At 43.6% G+C, this 19646-nt stretch overlaps 2 protein-coding genes across 3 annotated transcripts in view; one reads left to right on the top strand and one right to left on the bottom strand.

The window, feature by feature from the left end:
• LOC140479948 (peroxiredoxin-1-like) overlaps positions 1–11973 on the bottom strand; it is a 57715-nt gene extending 45742 nt beyond the window's left edge. The window contains exons 1-2 of the mRNA XM_072574369.1: positions 11916–11973; positions 10818–10974 (exon numbers count right to left, since the gene is read on the bottom strand). The gene's annotated coding sequence lies outside the window, so the exon portion shown is untranslated. The remainder of the gene's footprint in view (positions 1–10817; positions 10975–11915) is intronic.
• Positions 11974–12139: 166 nt separating this feature from the next.
• The window catches only part of akr1a1b (aldo-keto reductase family 1, member A1b (aldehyde reductase)), a 36566-nt gene continuing 29059 nt past the window's right edge, over positions 12140–19646 (top strand). The window contains exons 1-2 of one of the 2 annotated variants that reach the window (XM_072574367.1): positions 12140–12439; positions 17327–17419. In XM_072574367.1, coding sequence (XP_072430468.1) covers positions 17333–17419 — 87 coding nt within the window. In that variant the 5' untranslated portion in view covers positions 12140–12439; positions 17327–17332. The remainder of the gene's footprint in view (positions 12440–17326; positions 17420–19646) is intronic. The other variant, XM_072574366.1, reaches the window with a different exon arrangement.

Raw genomic sequence — 19646 nt, 5'->3', positions numbered from 1 at the left:
CGTGAACAATGCTCGCAGCTATTCAATTGTCATCCCAAAGCTTTCACAAATGGACTTTGTGCATGTCCATCCACAATCACCTACAACATTAAGCCCATGAAAGGGCCAGCATAGTCCACATGTAACAGAGTCCAGGGTTTACCCAGCTAGTCCTACACGTGAGCTGCTGGTGGTAGCAATGTTTGCCCTTGTTGGCATTTTTGGCACTCCCCACCAAAGCTATGTTGGCATCCAACTCTTGTCACCAGACATAGCTTCTCGCTTGTATCTTTATTTTGAAAACCCTGGAAGAGTTTGGACAGTATCCATAATAATTCATGAACCCAATGAAAGACCTATGCTCTCGTTTGGAGGTGGGAACAGGGGTCCTTCACTCCCCATCACTTTATTTTCTGACAGGCATAACCCTGTTTTATGACTTCAGGCAGCTGGCGCACACAGTTTTCCGTTCTGAGGTATACACCTGTATAGGAGAAACGTTTAAGCAGTACATCAGAGTTCTCCAAATGCTATTTTGTTCTCTTTTACCCCCACAATACCACCGACCTGCAGTAGTGCTTATATTTTTCCCCAGCATCCATGTTGTGTGTGTGCAGGTGAGAGAGACAGTGAAAGACAACAGGTGTAACAAGTCTTTATTCAATTTCCACCATCAGGAAGAAAATATCCAAGTGGCTAGTGACACCTAGTGCCCTTCACATCAAATGGCAATGCTGCATGATCAAACAGTGAAGGGGACGGCAAGGATTAAATCAAAATAGAGTTTGGGGAGGGAGAAAAAGAGGAGGAATTAATACACTCCACTCCCTGCAGTGCCCACCTTTCCCTGAAAATCTCGAGTGCTGGTAGACATCGCGTGTTCCTTCGTGGTCTTTTGGGTTATTAGCAGATCATCCAGATAAATGGCAACCTGGGGTAGCCCTTATAAAATGTTCTCGCTGGTCTGCTGGAAAAAGGGCACAGGCAGATGATTCCCCAAATGGCAGTCTTTTATACCGTATAAACACTTACAGGTGTTAATTGTGGCATACTTCTAAGGTTCCTTATCAGTTGCAATTGCAGGTAGGTGTCACTCACGTTCAGCTTCAAAAAGGACTGGGCCCCTACCAACTTTATATACAAATCCTCTGTGTGAGGGATTGGATATTTATCCAGCTGCAAGAACAGTTTACCATTTGCTTAAAATCCCCACAAAGGCAAACTGAGCTGTCAGACTTTGCAGTCACTAAGACAAATGCTGCACATTCGGCAAACTGCACTGGTTTGATGATTCCTTTACTCTCCGGCCTCTTGAGGCGCTTCTATTTTCACCCGCAAGGCAAATGGCATTGGGCAGGCCTTGAAAAATCAGACTATTGCTTCCTGGTTAACAAGTAAAGTGGCTTTGGCCTCTTTGACAGTCCCAAGCCCTTCCTGAAAAGTCCTTATCCCCATCAGCGATGCCTGCACCAACTGCTTCTTGTAGGAGACCAGAATGCATTTGCAATGGTTCCCCAATGTATGTTCTCAGTTTGGCCGAGGTTTTGTGCAATCTTAAGGGTTGGAGACTTAAGCAAATCGCGTTAAAGATGGGTTCTGCAACAACATGTACAGCTACGCCAGTATCCTCCATGGGAACTGGGTGACCATTTAACTGAACATTGAAATTAATCAGTTCTAATTTGGATGTTACTGAGCAAATTATTTGTTCCAACCCACAAAAAGGGGGACAATGCAGGGTCTATAGCCTCCTGGATACTAGCCTACGAGTTTTCTTACTCAAGTCAGGCCTTCCAAGGATTCCTTTGCTGTCTCATGTCTGCATACCAACAGCAACCATAATGGCTTGCTAGCCCCAATCTGAAGAACTTTTTAAACCACTAAGGCACAGCTTTGTGAGATTCTGCTTTGGGCTGGCCTCGGGTCCCTCTGCTCAGGATGTGCCCTGCATGAGGCTCTACAATTGCCTACATGCAAGTGGGTATTCTTCAAACTCAGCTGGACAGATGAGGGTATCCACTTCCACTGGGATGCCCTGTAGATCCCATGCTCCACGCGCAGCATTTTTTAATAACAAAGCAAATTATAGTGCCTGCTTGAAGTCCAGTTTGGCTTCAGCGAGTAGGTACTTCCACATGATTACACCATTAATTCCACATATCAAACAGTCTCAGCATCGCATTCAGGGTTAACCCAGAATCACGTGCCTGTCGATTATCTTAACCTTGTCAAAAACCCTGTTGCAGATTCCTCCAGTTCTCCAACAGCCAAATAAAACTGAATGTCTCAGGATTAGAGGTGGTGTGGGGTCATAATAGTACTTAACCAACTCTAACACTGGTATCTCTGGGAATGTTAGACCCCTTATTACTGAAAATGGTGCAGGTCCACAGCAGTCAGAATGATTATTTGCTGCTTTTCATGTACCGCAATGTCATTTGCCCAGAGAAAATACTGCATTCTTTCCACATCTGGGCCTAGTCTTCAACACAGGATCAAACGAATCAAGCTTCCCAAATAAAGACATGATGCCAGAAATGCTGACCCCCAACTCTAAGATGACTGTTGAGTCAGTGTTCTTCAAGCACGTATTGTTTTCAGTGGTTGCCACTGAAATAACTGCAGAGACCAGTATCTAGTCACCAAGTCACCCTTTATTTATACAGTTCACTGGCTTTGGCCAGCCAGCTTAGAGTCAGTCACCTGAATTGAGATTCTAAATCCCCTATTTATTCCTCATTTTCATTCAACAGTACACAAATTGTCAAACATATATCACGAACAATTAACAGTAAAACAAAACTACAAAGAAACAGGGTCCCAAAGACAAATGCCTCAAGTCCCCCCTATAACCAACAGGAAAAGCAATAAACATAACCAATGAAATCAACCACATCGCAATCTCATAAAAACACAGCAAACAGCCAAAAAAAGTGCATAAAATGAAACCCACACACCAGCACCCCCAGAGATAAATAAAACTCAATGCAAATATGGAAACACAATTCAATCACAACCTAAGATACAGTGCAAACAATACACACACAACAGTACACTGCAAACCCAAAAAAGGAGCAGACTGTCGCAGAATCTAACTTCCCAAACCAGAACCTGCCTCCAATAGTAGGGTTCACTCCCGTCAGCAGGATGCACACCCTGCACAGGAAGTCTCGGCTCCCCCATGAAGTCTGGCCCACTCACCGCCACAATCCGCTCCAAGGGGCCTAGCCCCATACAACAAATCCAAATACTCAATGAGGTCAAGCCCACCATAGAAGGTTCAGTCCATGCACAAGAATCAAAACAGGACAGGTAAGAAGTTCAGTCCAAACAGCTGACCGTGGAACAAAGAATAAGTCCCACTGCCAAATTGTGTCTCTCACTCTCACACCTTCCCCAAAATCACAATACTGCTGGGTTGCAACTAGCCAGCTAAAAGGCCAGTTCCCCAAGGAAAATGAATAAACCAAGCAGTGCCACTGCTTAAAAAGTCAGATCCTCAAGAAGGAAAACAAAACAGATGTGTTAAAAGAAAAAAAGGCCCCATCAAACCACTGGCAGTGGCCAGCCAACTCAACAGCCAGGGCAAACTGGCTGTGGTCAGCAAGCCTAAAGGCCAGCCAGCTCAAGCGCTTGTTCCCCACAACCAAATAAAACAATAGACCCTCCATAACACTGACTATGGCAAGCCAGCTCAGTAAGTTGCCAGAAGAGATTCTAAAAACCCTGCTTTTTAAAAAAAATTTGTTAACCAACACAAATTATGAACAGTTGCATACAAGAAACAGCAATTTATTGGGGAAAAGGGCAGCAAAACCAGACTCCAAATCCCACCATTCAACCAGTTTTCAGGGAAATGAGGACAAACCTCAAACCCCACTTTCAAGTCATTGTTTCAATGAAATGAGAAGCAGTGCAGGTGTTGACTCTATAAAGGTCTGGCACATTCATAGAGAACCAAGGCCCACCAACATTGTCATGCTGCAGTTAACTCACAGGGTTTAACTCACCACTCCCGAAGGCAACAATTGCTCACCTTCCAACACATACACAGGTGTTCAAGTCTTTACAGAGACCTAGTCATCCACAAAGGACCAGGCCTACCCATACAGGAACAGCTCATCTGGAAAGATGCATTTTCTCACAAAGGCTCAGTCCAAACACCAAAAAGATGAAAACACATTCAAAATAAAGAAAACCAGAGTGCAAGGGCTAAGCCCTGCCATAAAATCAACAGTCCTTTTCTCAAAATAAAAGAGTAACGCAGGCTGTAACCATCCAGTGAAACAACAGTCCCCTAATGAGAACTGAGTTACACCTAAAACACACTGACTGTGTAAATCAAGCAATTTAAAAATCAGTTTTCAATAAAAAGGAATACCAGTTAACAAATTGGCGAGATAATTCAGCCAGTTCAGGAATCAGGTTCCCCAAAAAACAGAAACCAGAACAGTACACACTGACTGTGGCCCAGCCAGCACAGAGTCAGTCTCCAGAACTGAGATTCTGAATCCACTTTTTTTTTTATTAACCAGTAAAAATTACAAACAATTAAGTCATTTACAAGAAACAGCAACTCACAGGGGAAAGGGGCAGTAAAGCCAAACCCCACCATACAATCAATCAGTTCACAGGGGAAACTAGGATGAACCTCGAGTCCCACCTTACATTAAAGGAGGAAACAGTAAATGCAATAACATACAGACAATTTGATAAATCGAACAATAAATCAGTGCATATATCATAGACACCTCTGGCAACCCAGCCGTCCCTCCCACTTTCTGGCCACTCAAAAGGCAGCCCACCCCTGCACCTCTTCTGGCTCTCGGTCCACCCTGACACACGTTCCGGCCATCTCTAGGACAGCCTGTTTCCCCAACTACCAGGTACGACCGCAACAAGGACAGCCCACCCACCTTCAGACTTCCCTAAATGCCATATTGTGCCTTCCGACCACCTCTCCGACAGCCTGCCACAGTACCTGCCTGAGGTGACAGCACTGAGACGGCCTACCTGCCATCGAGCGCTCTGTTTGCCCCACATACCATCTGGCTCTCACCCACCTCGACACGTCATTTGGCCTGTGGACTGTCCTGATCTCTCTTCTGGCCACCTCTAGTATAGCCCATCCCCCTCCCTGCGACGATGGCGCAAAGGGCAGCCCACAAGTCTTCTGGACCTTGGCCTGCCCCTATACACCTTCTGGTACTCTGTTGCTCCGACACACCTTCCAGCCACCTCTCGGACAGCGAGTCCAGATTACCTCTTCTTAGGACAACAATGCCAGAATGGCCTACCCACCTTCCGGCCTTTGGGGCAGCCTACCCACTTTCAGGTTCACAGGTCAGCCTACCCACCCTCTTGCTCTCAGGGTGACAGCTTTCAGGATGTCCTATGAGCCTCCCAATGAGACCTGCCAGACCCAGGGACATGCAAGACATTGCAGGTGATAAACCCAACCAACAAGAGTCAGTTAATCATCAACAGAGTCCTTTACCATAAGCAGTTCTCTTCAAAATGCAGAGTCCATTCCAGTATGCAGGATGCATGGTCAGAGATAGGGTCTACAACCAAAGTCCATTCCGGTATACAGAGAACACTCATGAAAGCAGCAAATACACGCTCCGCAGCATGCGCACACACAGATGTTCAGTCTCCACAGAAGTCTGGCCCACCCAGAGACAGCTATGCCTGTCTCTTTGTTGGCTATGTAGAACAGTCGATCTTCCATAATTACACCGGCACCACTCCCCACTTCTTCCTCCGCTACATTGATGACTGCATTGGCGCCACCTCGTGCTCCCACGAGGAGGTTGAGCAATTCATCAACTTCACCAACACATTCCACCCTGACCTTAAATTTACCTGGACCATCTCTGACACCTCGCTCCCCTTCCTGGACCTCTCCATCTCCATTAATGACGACCGACTTGACACTGACATTTTTTACAAACCCACCGACTCCACAGCTACCTGGATGACACCTCTTCCCACCCTATCTCTTGCAAAAATGCCATCCCGTATTCCCAATTTCTCCGCCTCCGCCGTATCTGGTCCCAGGAGGACCAGCTCCACCATAGGACACACCAGATGGCCTCCTTCTTTAGAGACCGCAATTTCCCTTCCCACGTGGTTAAAGATGCCATCCAACGCATCTCGTCCACATCCCACACCTCCGCCCTCAGACCCCACCCCTCCAACCATAACAAGGACAGAACGCCCCTGGTGCTCAACTTCCACCCTACAAACCTTCGCATAAACCAAATCATCCGCCGACATTTCCGCCATCTCCAAAAAGACCCCACCACCAGGGATATATTTCCCTCCCCACCCCTTTCCGCCTTCTGCAAAGACCATTCCCTCCGCGACTACCTGGTCAGGTCCACACCCCCCTACGACACACCTTCCCATTCTGGCACTTTCCCCTGCCACCGCAGGAACTGTAAAGCCTGTGCCCACACCTCCTCCCTCACCTCTATCCAAGGCCCTAAAGGAGCCTTCCACATCCATCAAAGTTTCACCTGCACATCCACTAATATCATTTATTGTATCCGTTGCTCCCGATGTGGTCTCCTCTACATTGGGGAGACTGGGCGCCTCCTAGCAGAGCGCTTTAAGGAACATCTCCGAGACACCCGCACCAATCAACCAAACTGCCCCGTGGCCCAACATTTCAACTCCCCCTCCCACTCTGCCAAGGACATGGAGGTCCTGGGCCTCCTTCACCGCCGCTCCCTCACCACCAGACACCTGGAGGAAGAACGCCTCATCTTCCACCTCGGAACACTTCAACCCCAGGGCATCAATGTGGACTTCAACAGTTTCCTCATCTCCCCTTCCCCCACCTCATCCTAGTTTCAAACTTCCAGCTCAGCACTGTCTCCTTGACTTGTCTGACCTGTCTATCTCCTTTTCCACCTATCCACTCCACCCTCTCCTCCTTGACCTATCACCTTCATCTCCTCTCCCACTCACCCATTGTACTCTATGCTACTCTCTCCCCACCCCCACCCTCCTCTAGCTTATCTCTCCACGCTTCAAGCTCACTGCCTTTATTCCTGATGAAGGGCTTTTGCCCGAAACGTCGATTTCGCTGCTCGTTGGATGCTGCCTGAACTGCTGTGCTCTTCCAGCACCATTAATCCAGTTTTTACCACCCAGAGACAGCCAGGCCCACTCACAGGAACACTGTACATTGTGACAGTGCTGTTAACTCACAGGGGTATGGTCCACTCCCGAAGGCAGAGTCCACGCCTGAACTCCAGGGCACAGCAAATGCTCACTTCCCAGCACACACAGGTGTTCAGTCTTTACAGAGGCCTTAGCCATCAACAAAGGGCCAGGCCTACCCATAGGAACAGCTTATCTGGAAAGCTGCATTTTCTCACAAAGGCTCAGTCCGAACACCAAAAAGTGAAAACACATTCAAAAGAAGAAAAAAAATCAATGCAAGGGCTAAGCCCTGCCACAAAATCAGCATAGTCCTTTTCTCAAAATAAAGGAGAAAAGAGTAACACGGGCTGCAACCAGCCAGTAAAACAACTGTGCCGTAGTGAGAACTGAAACACATTGACTGTGTACGTTAGGCAGTTTATAATCAGTCCTCAATAAAGGAGGAACACCGAAATATAAGTACTACCACTGTGAGGCAGTAGTGTGGGGAAAAATAAAAAAAAAACACAGGAGATTTAGAGTCCTGTTAGTGTGTACTGTTAACCTGGGACAATCAGGAATGCCCTGGCTGACCAATATAGCCAGGAGGTTAGACTCTCCTCTGTTTAGGGAACTAAAAACAATAATAAAAAAAGTTAACAAATTGGCCATATAGTTCAGCTAGTTCAGGAATCAGGTTCCCCAAAAGCAGAAACCAGTGGCAGTACATGCTAACTGTGGCCCAGATAGTACAGAGTCAGTCCCCAGAACTGAGATTCCTTGTTTGGTCAGCCAGGGTTCCTATTAGCTCAGGTTAATAACCTGAAGAAACTTGTATACAACAAGACCCACCTCACTCTAATCACTCTTGAACATCTGCCCAAATTTGCTGCAGCTTGGGCTTTAATGGCATCTGCTATTAGAAATACATTTGTACATTGCCAGTTACTGAGAGTCCAAGCTAATAGCAAAAAAATGCAGGAGGGCATATGCAACCAGAGTAAAAAATAACATTGTTTCTCTTTAACAAATCAAATTGAGAGATTGAGAAAACAAAACCACAGAAAAGGAGACAAAAGAAAATTTATTACCAAATCAGGTACTGATTAAGCAGCATTTAATAAAGAGAAAAGATACAGAAAAGAATTTCAACCATCTTCAACTGTTTCATCAAATGACTCCCCCAGCATCAAAAGTGGGAATGCTCATTGTCTCATGTTTCTCAGACACTGAAGCAGTCCACATGCAAATGCAGCAACACCTGGAATATCCAGGCTTGAATATTCCAAATCTGAGGAAGGGTCACTCAATCCACAACATTAACTCAGATTTCTCTCCACAAATGCTACCAGACCTGCTGAGCCTTTCCAAGAATTTCTGTTTGATGTATAGGATCCAAAATTTTTTTTTGTTTTTACTTAATGCCCAGGCTTTGTCTGACAAGTCATAATTAACATTCGCACCATGCAAGTGTGAGATGATAGTTTTCTCTTGTTGGAAATAGCTATCACTTCTTGACACATTCAAAGGTACTTCCTTCCTGAATCCCACACTATCAACATTCTGGAAGAAAGTGAGGACTGCAGATACTGGAGAGCAGAATCGAAGAACGTGATGCTGGAAAAGCACAGTCGGTCAGGCAGCATCCGAGGAGCAGAAGAATCAATGTTCAGCCTGACCAAAGACCAGAAATTGAATTGGACTAACCACATAAATACTGTGGCAACAAGAACAGGTCAGAGACTAGAAATCCTGCAGAGTAGCAGCTCACCAAACTTCCCAAAGTTTATCCACCATCTATCAGGCACTAGTAAAGGCAGCAATAAGGATCGACCAAAAGATGGACTTCAGAAATTCGCCAAGGCCTCTTAGACTGCACCTTCCAAATGCATGAGCACTACCACCAAAGGAAGACAATATCAGGAAATACGTAGGCACACTCGTACGTGCAAATCCTCTTCTTAGCCACACACCATCCTGACTTGGAAATATACCATCATTCCTTCCCTGTCATTGGATCAAAATCCTGAAAATCCCTCTAACAGCATTGAGAGCGTAACTCCATTCAAATTGACTCCAGCAGTTCAAAAAGGCAGCTCAACGCCACCTGCTCAAGGGTAATAAGCGACAGGCATTAAATGCTGACCAGCCACTGGAGCACACCACCTCTGAATGAAATTTTTAAGAATTGCAGGAAATAGATTTTTCAGATGGAATTCTAGCTCCTGCAGGCAGTCCAAACAGATTTTGGTGCCTGAAATTTCTAGGTGACACATCAAGATGGAGGTGGGATTACATTCCAAACAGGCTGAGAAAAATCATCCCTGCCTGTTTCAGTATTGCAACAGTCACAGGCTTCCCCGCACATAATTGCATCTTAAGTGCAAAACCCATTTTTAAAATTTTACACTTAACAGTTCACTTTGACATCCCCTCTCCCTTACCTCACTTCCACTGTAACATGTTGCTTCTTTAAATTCAAAGGCCCTCAATTGGCCTGATAACAGAGTCTACCCACTATCCTTAGATGGATGGAAACTTTGGCCTCTGACTATTAACTACTACAGTTGGACATTCACAATAGGTTAATGCTTCCTACAAACAATCAAGCTTTCTGACCTACATCTCAACAGCATGGCAGGGTTAAGAAGTCCATAAAGAAAATCCTGCACCTCATTTCAGACCTCTTCAGCTATGCTGGGAGCGGGGGACATTACATCCATCCTGGAACAGGCTAAATAAAGACACGCACAAGAATTCCAAGAGCCCTGCCATTCAAACCAGAACTCCATTAACAAACATATAATTTTGGAAATTTACCAAACTCACCAAAAAAGAACTGGAAGGGACATCACCCATCACAACAGATCAAGACATAAATTGCAAGTGGGACAGAACACCAGCGCTTCCTCCGAGGCTCACTGCTGATGCTGCCTCGCATGGTGACAAAACACCTGAGAATACATCTACCAGCTCAGCGAGCAAACTTACAACCTGAGCTACAGATCTACTCCAAAATCGCAAACTCTTACTGTCCAGGACCCAAATGAAATATCAAAAGGATAAAAATTAAATTGACAAGTACTAAGTAGACATTTGCAGGTAATAGTTCTAAGAATGTAACTTGAAATGTGCAGCTTATGCAAGTTTATTGACAATGTAAGGATGAGTAACATACAGACACTAAGTGCTATCCTCTCCACCCAGATAATTATTATTGCTAGAGCTACTGACCTCCAAAGTTTTTAACTGCTTGAATTAAGGCAATAATTTTGGTAACTCTTCTTTCCATACTGGGTATAGTTTCAGCATTATGACTTGATTGGAGAGGAGAGCATTACAGATTGAATAGAAGAACTTAAGTGGCAGCAAGTTGGGTTCATGCATATAGTATGTGGTGGGAACTTGGAAAGAAACAAAGTGGAACAAGGAGGAGAATATGATGAATAGCAAGTAAAATGTGAACTTTAAAAGGAATATTAGAGTTTATATGAGTAGCAGAGATTGAAAAGATATTCCTGAAGAGAGGAAAGGAAAGGCTAGTGCATATAACATGGGAAGATTGTAGTGTGCCATTATGACTGAATTTTGAAGAGTGTGATGAAGGGATGATAATTGTTGAATGGTGGGAAAATGAAGAGTTTTCAGGTGCTCTTTAAGGTTAGGAAGTGAAGAGCTGTACTTACTCCCTTATCTTGTTGCCGTTGAGCCTCAGAGAGTCACTGATCTATCACGTATCCTGCCCGTGACTCAGGACGCTCCTGAGAATATTATCTCCTTTAAACCACCAGACAAGAGCGACGTAGGAGGTTTTTAAATCTGGCACAAAACCTTCTTCCACAGCTGCTCAAGGGAGAAACCAAAGGAGAGAGTGCATCCTCAGTATAAATAGGCAGTGGAGTCTTATCAGAATTATGTGCATCCAATGAAGGGACCGATTCTTAATGTAATCACGACCAGAGTCAGTTAGTCAAATACAAATAATGTCCAGGCACTTGAGTTTCTCAAAAAATGTCCATAAGCCTTCCCATTCAGCCAATCAATGCCCTGATCAGACTAAACAAGATGATGTTTTGGTTTCTCTCCCAGAAAAGTTCAGGCACCCACAACTGGTTTTGACCTATAACTTCATCTGATGGGAAAGTCATAGCAACTTTCCCACTCAAGTCTGTGTTAAGATCAAATGGCACCAATTAGAAACAATTTAAAATCATTATTCACCCTTGGGTTACTCATAGGGTGGCTTCTATCATCAGTGATTAATGAATGACTATCAGCACAGCAGCAAGTCATGCATCGTGGGGTGAAATACCAAAGCAAAAGAAACAAGCACGGACGATTCGGCCCATCCAGTCGGTGCTTGTGCATTGAGCTCCATTGAGACTTCTTTCCCCTTCCCACTCACCTCATTAGGACGCCCTTCTAACCCTTTCTTTTTCATGTGTGTATGCAGATTCTCCTCAAACATTCTTTTGTTATTCGCTTCGACCATTTCCCCGTCCACATCCTCACCAGTGAATAATCAGTGATTATAGTCAGCGTTTGGGAAGAGTTAATGATTCGGACCAGTGCTTAATAATTAGAGAGCAGCGTCAGTCTTGTTAAGAGATTATACACCATTTTGTGGCAAGTCAACAGCACAAAGTTTTTTTTTTTAAATGACGCCAATGCTACGAAGTAGTGCCTTTTTTCTGTTTTTAAATAAAAGAATAGCTGTTTTTCTATGTAATCTGCGCCGGGAGGTTAGATGTTACCTGCCGTTATCAACAACCGCCCTCACTCACCGTCTCGCGCCCAATTGTAAACCGTTAGACCCGCGCAAACACCTCGTGCCTCTTGCCACCCCTCCCAACGCATGCGCACTCCGTCACCAGACGGCGCGCGTCCGCTGCCTCCTACCACCACTCCCAACGCATGCGCACTCCGTCACCCGATCGCGCGCGTCCGCTGCCTCCCTTCACTCAAGACGAGCCGAACGCGCATGCGCTATCTTCCAACACAAGCGAGACAGTTGAGGTCAAACATACTTCATAACGTTTGCTTGCTTACTTTTTCGTGTCCTGGCCAATTTTTGAAAAAAAAACTTTCGACCCTTTAAAATATATGAACAAGCGATATGTATGTAATTTTGAAATATTATTCTCAGACTACCAAATCACGAGACGGTAGCACGTGACCCGTTTTTCCGGAAGCAGTCGGCTTGTCCTGTGACCGGAGGTATCTCGTGTTTTGCGGTGCAGGTACATTTTAAAGTTTAATAGTCACAGTGGTTCTGGAGGAAATTGGGAAAAATATCAGTTTGGTCAAAGTAGGTATTTGTGGTAGGGAGTGATGGGATGTCATAACGGCTTCTTAACTGCATGTATATCTTCCAATTCGAAATAATCGTGATCAATCACTGTGCTGCCCGCAGTCGGTATGTTGGTCAGCGTATTATGTTCAAGTAATTTGTCACAGGGTTATTTTATTCGTGATGTTTTAGCGATTGGTGGACGTTTTGGATTGAGGATCAAGGAAACTCTATTCAGAATTGATCGAAGTATAACGCGAAGTATTTCATTTGAAATTAGGATCAAATTAGATGTATCAGGTGATTTTTTTTTTAAATGCAAATGCTGAAAATCAGACGCAACTTGCACTTGGATGGACCCTTTAAACTAGTCAAAATATTCACGTCCTTTGCAATAATGAAGACTACAAAATTAGACATTCTTTCATATACTTAGTGCAAAATCGTTGCATTTTTATTAGATTCCCGACTTATTTTTATCCAATATGGAAACAGGCCTTCCTGCCCAACAAGTTCATACCGACCTTCCAAAAAGTAACCCACCCAGACCCATTTCCCCCACCCAATATTCACGGCTGACACTATGGGCAATTTAGGAGAAAGTGAGGACTGCAGATGCTGAAGATTAGAGCTGAAAGCACTACGGGCAATTTAGCATAGCCAATTCACCTGACCTTCATATCTTTTGGATTGTGGAAGGACCTGGACCACGCAGATATGGGGAGAAGGTGCAAACTCCACACAGACAGTTGTCCAAGGCTGCGATCAAACCTGGGTCCCTGGTGCTGTGAGGAAGCAGTGCTAATCACTGTGTCATCACCACTTTGGATAATGCTAAAGAAATACCATATTTTACTGCAATGTGGTCCTGACCACAATGTAGTTTTGATTTGTTATTTCCTCCATCTGATTTTTATTAAGTTCAGCCATTTTTAGAGTTCAGTAAATCGAATCAATATTATACACTGTAAAATTAATCATGTCAGAGTTGTCATAACTCACTGGGACAGTGTGCTTGAAATTGAGCCCTCCTATTCAAAGTTTGTGAGAAGATTTGTAGCTTGGGTGCTCGTTGTTGTGGTTCTGTTCGCCGAGCTGGGAATTTGTGTTGCAGACATTTTGCCCCCTGTCTAGGTGACATCCTCAGTGCTTGGGAGCCTCATGTGAAGCACTTCTGTGATCTTTCCTCCGACATTTATAGTGATTTGTATCTGCCACTTCCGATTGTCAGTTCCAGCTGTCCGCTGCAGTGGCCAGTACATTGGGTCCAGGTCGATGTGCTTATTGATTGAATCTGGATGAATGCCATGCCTCTAGGAATTCCCTGGCTGTTCTCTGTTTGGCTTGTCCTATAATAGTAGTGTTGTCCCAGTCAAACAACATGAGTGCGACTGAAGCGTTTCACAGGAAGCTCCCAAGCACTGAGGATGTCACCTAGACAGGGGACGAAACGTCTGCAACACAAATTCCCAGCCCGGCGAACAGAACCACAATACTGAGCCCTACTATTTCTGGACGAGTCATAAAAGGTTTTCTTTCCAGACCCAGGATGATAGAAAGCAAGGACCAGGTTTCAGTACTTAATAAATCACTTTTTTAAATAGATCCATAGACTCTAGCTATGGGTAAATGATTTTACTAAATTCAGTAAATCAGTACATTAGCTTTGAATAAAATTTAAAAATGATAGAGAGTCCAACTTTTTCTTCTGTGCTGCTACAGCATGCCACTGCCAGAGACTACTCCAGGCTTCCTAGTCTGGGCCATTCCATTGCCAGAGTCCTGTTGTGGGCTATGCCAGCCTGTGCCATTTTGCTGCCAGGGCATAGTCCACAAGGACGCTCGACTCCCACATCAGGATTCACACGCTGACCAACTGTCTGTGCAGCTTTTCTGCCTCTGAAGACTCTTCCACTGCTCCTGATCCCATCAGGTAGGTTTCAAGAAAGAAAAAGAAAAATGCAGATAAAGGAGACAAGTCAGGGCAGAGGAGCCTGAATGCCTACTCAGGTGCTGCAATTTTGCTTCAAATTTGGGTTGGTTCTAACTTGGTGTGAAGGTTTTTCTTTTGATTGTCCTTTTCCTGAATGTTTCAGCTGGTTTGCAAGAACAGAGGTCTCTGACTCCTCTGATTCAAAGTCAAGTTGTAACATCTGCTGAAGGAAAGATATGCAGGTTTTCTTTAGGTTTAAAGTGGCTTACTGCAGAGAATGAAAGAAGTTTGTTTTTTTATTGCTGCAGACCTGGTTTTTCTTCTGGTGTAAGTAGCTTCTCTCTATCTTGCTCATCGTCCAAACTGATCAGTTACAAGACAACCAATCAGAGAACACCTCTGGGACACCCAGACCAACCACCCCGCGGCTCAACACTTCAACTCCCCCTCCCATTCCACCAAGGACATGCAGGTCCTTGGACTCCTCCATTGCCAGACCATAGCAACACGACGGCTGGAGGAAGAGCCTCATCTTCCGCTTAGGAACCCTCCAACCACAAGGGATGAACTCAGATTTCTCCAGTTTCCTCATTTCCCCTCCCCCCACCTTATCTCAGTCCCAACCCTCGAACTCAGCACCACCTTCCTAACCTAAAATCTTATTCCTGACACCCCCACTCCCACTCCCGCCTATCACCATCCCCTTAACCTCCTTCCACCTATTGCATTTCCAACGCCCTCCCCCAAGTCCCTCCTTACCTTTTATCTTAGCCTGCTTGACACACTTTCCTCATTCCTGAAGAAGGGCTTATGCCTGAAACATCAATTCTCCTGCTCCTTGGATGCTGCCTGACCTGCTGCGCTTTTCCAGCAACACATTTTCAGCTCTAATCATAGTTGTTAACAAGCAAACAATAATTGATCATTTGACCACATCAATCAGCCTCACTTGTGAACAGTGTCTTGACTCCAGTTCATCTGCATATTGCTGAAGCCCACATCTGATTCACATAAGGTATCAATTATTTGCTTTCAAGACATGTAGCCATAGAAATTCCTAGTTTTCAATGTAGTTCTTTCTCACTCCAGTCTACAGTTTTAAAAAGCATAAATGTAAAAAGACAGTGGTCTTAACGGAATTTAAATATCTGAGGGAAGCCTCGAGATATTCATGTTGATTCCCTGTCATTTCACCAAAAGGATGAGGTGACCACCTAAATTGCTGTGATAGTTGCAGAAAGCAGCTTTATTAATGATAAGCTGGTGAGTTAACTGAGGCAGTTTTTTTAAAAAATCTGAAATTTGCTGGATGTCAACACTTCCATGTCCTCGATATAATATCTTGTGCATAGAATCTCAGTGTACGAGAATTAGAAATGTCTTGTCATGTATTTGCAAGTAATGCGATCCAATTTTGAAGGGGTAGCATGTGAGAGATTTTATTCCTGTTTTAATGCCAAGCTAATCTTCCAAAAATGCTGCAAGGTGTCATGATGCGCTAAAACTTAATAAAAGCCAAACTACTTTTATGGAACAAACTTGTGGAATCATGTCCACATTTTGAAACAAAGATTATTGATACAACAAAGGTGAATATCATGGATTTATTGGCAGTCCCTTAATCCATATACACCACCAACTGCAGCCCAAAGTTCTTCATAATCCAGGCTTCCCAAAGGAGAGTGCAGTTCTGCTTTCCTCATTCCAGATTTGATCCTTCAGTTGACACCAAACATGGTTTTACACCATTAGAGGTCGTGGTTATAGTTATCATCAAAGAGAATACCTCCTGAACCTCATTAGCTCAATTTATGTTAGTACTGATGGTGTGAATTCACCAGTTATTGAGTGCCAGCTGAAATTAACACCCTACTATACAGTGTGCTCAGCTATGATTTTTAGAAAAACTAAAGCTGTGTATTTATTTTACCATCATTAATGTAGTTGTTAAATTCCTCCTTTTAGCTTGCATCTCGCAGCTCTGTACTCCTCTCAAAGTCTGGACCTTGAGGACGTTTTCCCCAATCAACTGAGCTGATGGCATCATAGTATTTTCACTGGACTAATAATTCACAGACCCAAATTAATGCTCTCGTGACATGCTCATAGGATGGAATCCATGACTGATTCCATTGACTTAATAAATATGGAATAATTGAAAAGACCAGTACAATGGAACCCATTGTTAATTGTCATAAAAACAAGCATTGTTTCACTGATTTCCTTCACCGAAGGAAAATTTGCCATTTTAACTTGGTTTGTCTACGTATCACTCTCGACTTGAAGCAATATGGTTAACTCTTAACTGCCCTCTGAAATGACATAACAAGCCACTCAGTTCAAAGTCTACTAGGAATGGGGCAGAAGTACTGACCTTGCTGATGATGCTCAGATCCCATGAAAGAAAGATGGGGGAGAACAAAACAGCTAGCACTTCCCTCGCAAGCTGAACTCAGAGGCTGATTTCCCATTAGCCCGATGCACTGCAGGAATCTGGATTTTGTTTTTGTTACTTCCCATTCCCCCAAAGAAATTTGGGCATAAATGTGATTAGGAATTGAAATGAGCTTTTACATTTATGGGTGCCAACAGTAATTTCTATTTATTTTAATTGTCAAAATTTGTAAAACCAATTGAATACTAATTTGTAGCCAAGACCTTTCAGCTAGCACTGAGAGTTGTCTTGGAAATGACACACAAATAAATAATCGGTATGTTTCCTTTCAGTAATAGTGTACCATATTGTCCTAGCTACTATTCTGAGGAAGGGTCGCTGGACTCTGTGTTAACTTTGCGTCCTCACTGATGCTGCCAGACCTTCTGAGTTTCTTCAGTAATTTCTTTTTTTGGTTCAGTTTAGGTATCTGTCAACCAATTTCATGTTCTCTAATTATTCAAGAAGAAATAAATGGCCTTGAACTATGAAGTCACAGATTTGTACGGTGGTTCTCATGTTATTTTTGTTTCTTTAGATTAAAATGGCCACTTCTGATTATGTTATGCTCCATACTGGACAGAAGATGCCTCTGATTGGGTTGGGGACATGGAAAAGCGCACCTGGTGAGGTAACTTGAATATGTTAGCACAGATAAAAACTTGATTGCTTTCTTTTGTGGTACCAGTTGTTTTTTGGTTTTCCTAATGAACTGATGGCTTGAAATTGGTCATGTTGTTTTTCCATTCTGACAGTGTACTGTAATCCTATTTTTCTCCATTTGCTACCATTGCCTTCTCTCCCAGTGGTATTCATGGGACCATCCACTCATCAAACCAAGTTGATTAGTGCGTATTTGAGAGGAGTGTTGATGTGTTCATAAATTAATATATTAAAGGTTGAGACAGACCTTAAGCTCATCTGGAATCTCGGTAAGCAAGTTGCCAGCAAGGCTAAAATGATATCAAATGGATTTTGTTTTTAACCTCCTGCCTTGGTTAGGGTGTTTTAATGATGCACTTACTTTTGCACATAATTTCTTCCCTATCTTATTCTGCTTTCTTATAAACAAGTTTCATGTTTCCATTGACTAGAAACTGTCACTCAGTGATTTTTATGCTGCAAGATCTTGTAACTTGCAGATTCTCAGTCCTAGTTCACAAGTAACTTCTGCACATTGCTTGACTACAAATTATTTTGAATGCTAGAAATAATAATGTTGCCCTCAAGTTGTTTTAGGCTCCAAAAGTTGATTTAATTTGTAATCTTTTAATAAATTAGTCACCTAACAACAGCTGCACTGGACTGGACTAAATTTCTGTTTTATTTTTCAAGCTGTACGGCATGTATTGAATGTTGTGTTCTCCATCATCTCTTAATTCTCTCCTCTTCCACAGTGCTGAACAAAGAGACCTTGGAGTGCAGGTTCATACCTCTTTGAAAGTGGAATCACAGGTAGATAGGATAGTGAAGAAGGTGTTTGGTATGCTTTCCTTTATTGGTCAGAGTATTGAGTACAGGAGTTGGGAGGTCATGTTGCGGCTGTACAGGACATTGCTTAGGCCACTGTTGGAATATTGCATGCAATTCTGGTCTCCTCCTTCTCTGAAAGATGTTGTGAAACTTGAAAGGGTTCAGAAAAGATTTACAAGGATGTTGCCAGGGTTGGAGGGTTTGAGCTATAGGGAGAGGCTGAACAGGCTGGGCCTGTTTTCTCCGGAGCGTCGGAGGCTGAGGGGTGACCTTATAGAGGTTTACAAAATTATGAGGGGCATGGATAGGGTGAATAGGCAAAGTCTTTTCCCTGGAGTGGGGGAGTCCAGAACTACAGGGCATAGGTTTAGGGTGAGAGGGGAAAGATATAAAAGAGATCTAAGGGGCAACTTTTTCAGAGGGTGGTGAGTGTATGTAATGAGCTTCCAGAGGAAGTGGTGGAAACTGGTACAATTGCAACATTTACAAGGTATTTGGATAGGTATATGAATAGGAAGGGTTTGGAGGGATGTGGGCCGGGTGCTGGTAGGTGGGACTAGATTGGGTTGGGATATCTGGTCGGCATGGACGGGTTGGACTGAAGGGTCTGTTTCCATGCTGTACATCTCTATGACTCTCTAAGTGTCATTTTGTCACTATTTGCATGATACTGATGAATTTAAAACAGTCAAAAAGTTCAGATCTTATATCCTCAGTTGCAACTTAATTAAATTTTGAACACAATTATGGCCCAGAACGGCATTGTTATTTTCTAGTGATTTTGGTTGTTTTAACCCATTAAATCAGTGGGAATACTAAGAGCAAAATGTTTTCAGTAGCTAAAAAAACACACTGTTCAGCCCATAATAGATTAGCTGCGATCAGTTAACACTCTGATTATATTAATTTGAGAATATGGGAGATTCCATAAATATAAAGCTCTTCAACTCACTTGTGAATTTTCTTAGCTGCCAAGAGATTTCCAGTAACGCAATTCTAGCCTGCTATCCTTCAGTTAACATGTCTTTCACCCAATGCACAATTTCAACTTGACTTCCCTAGATAAGCTGTTTCAGTACAGCTACAATACTGGCATCTAGCCAGCAGTGTGGAAAACAAAACTGCTGAAGTATGTCCTATCAACAACAAGCAGGACAAATGTTATTTGATCAGTCTTTTGATCTGACAGTGTGCTGACACTGACAGTGTGCTGATGAGCACCACTACTAGTTGCTGATGTTTGGTTTCTGCAACACGGAGGTCATTCAATGTCTGACCAAGTTGCAGCTTGGTCTAAAAGTGGACAAAAATATTGAACTAAAGTAAAAATGATGACCAGGCTATAGTTGACCAAGTGTGGCAACAAGGAAGCACTCCGATAAAAT

Source organism: Chiloscyllium punctatum, chromosome 7 (genome assembly GCF_047496795.1).
Source record: "Chiloscyllium punctatum isolate Juve2018m chromosome 7, sChiPun1.3, whole genome shotgun sequence".
NCBI lineage: Eukaryota > Metazoa > Chordata > Chondrichthyes > Orectolobiformes > Hemiscylliidae > Chiloscyllium > Chiloscyllium punctatum.
Note: the sequence above shows the minus strand (reverse complement) of the source record. Positions and strands in the feature narration are given on the sequence as shown.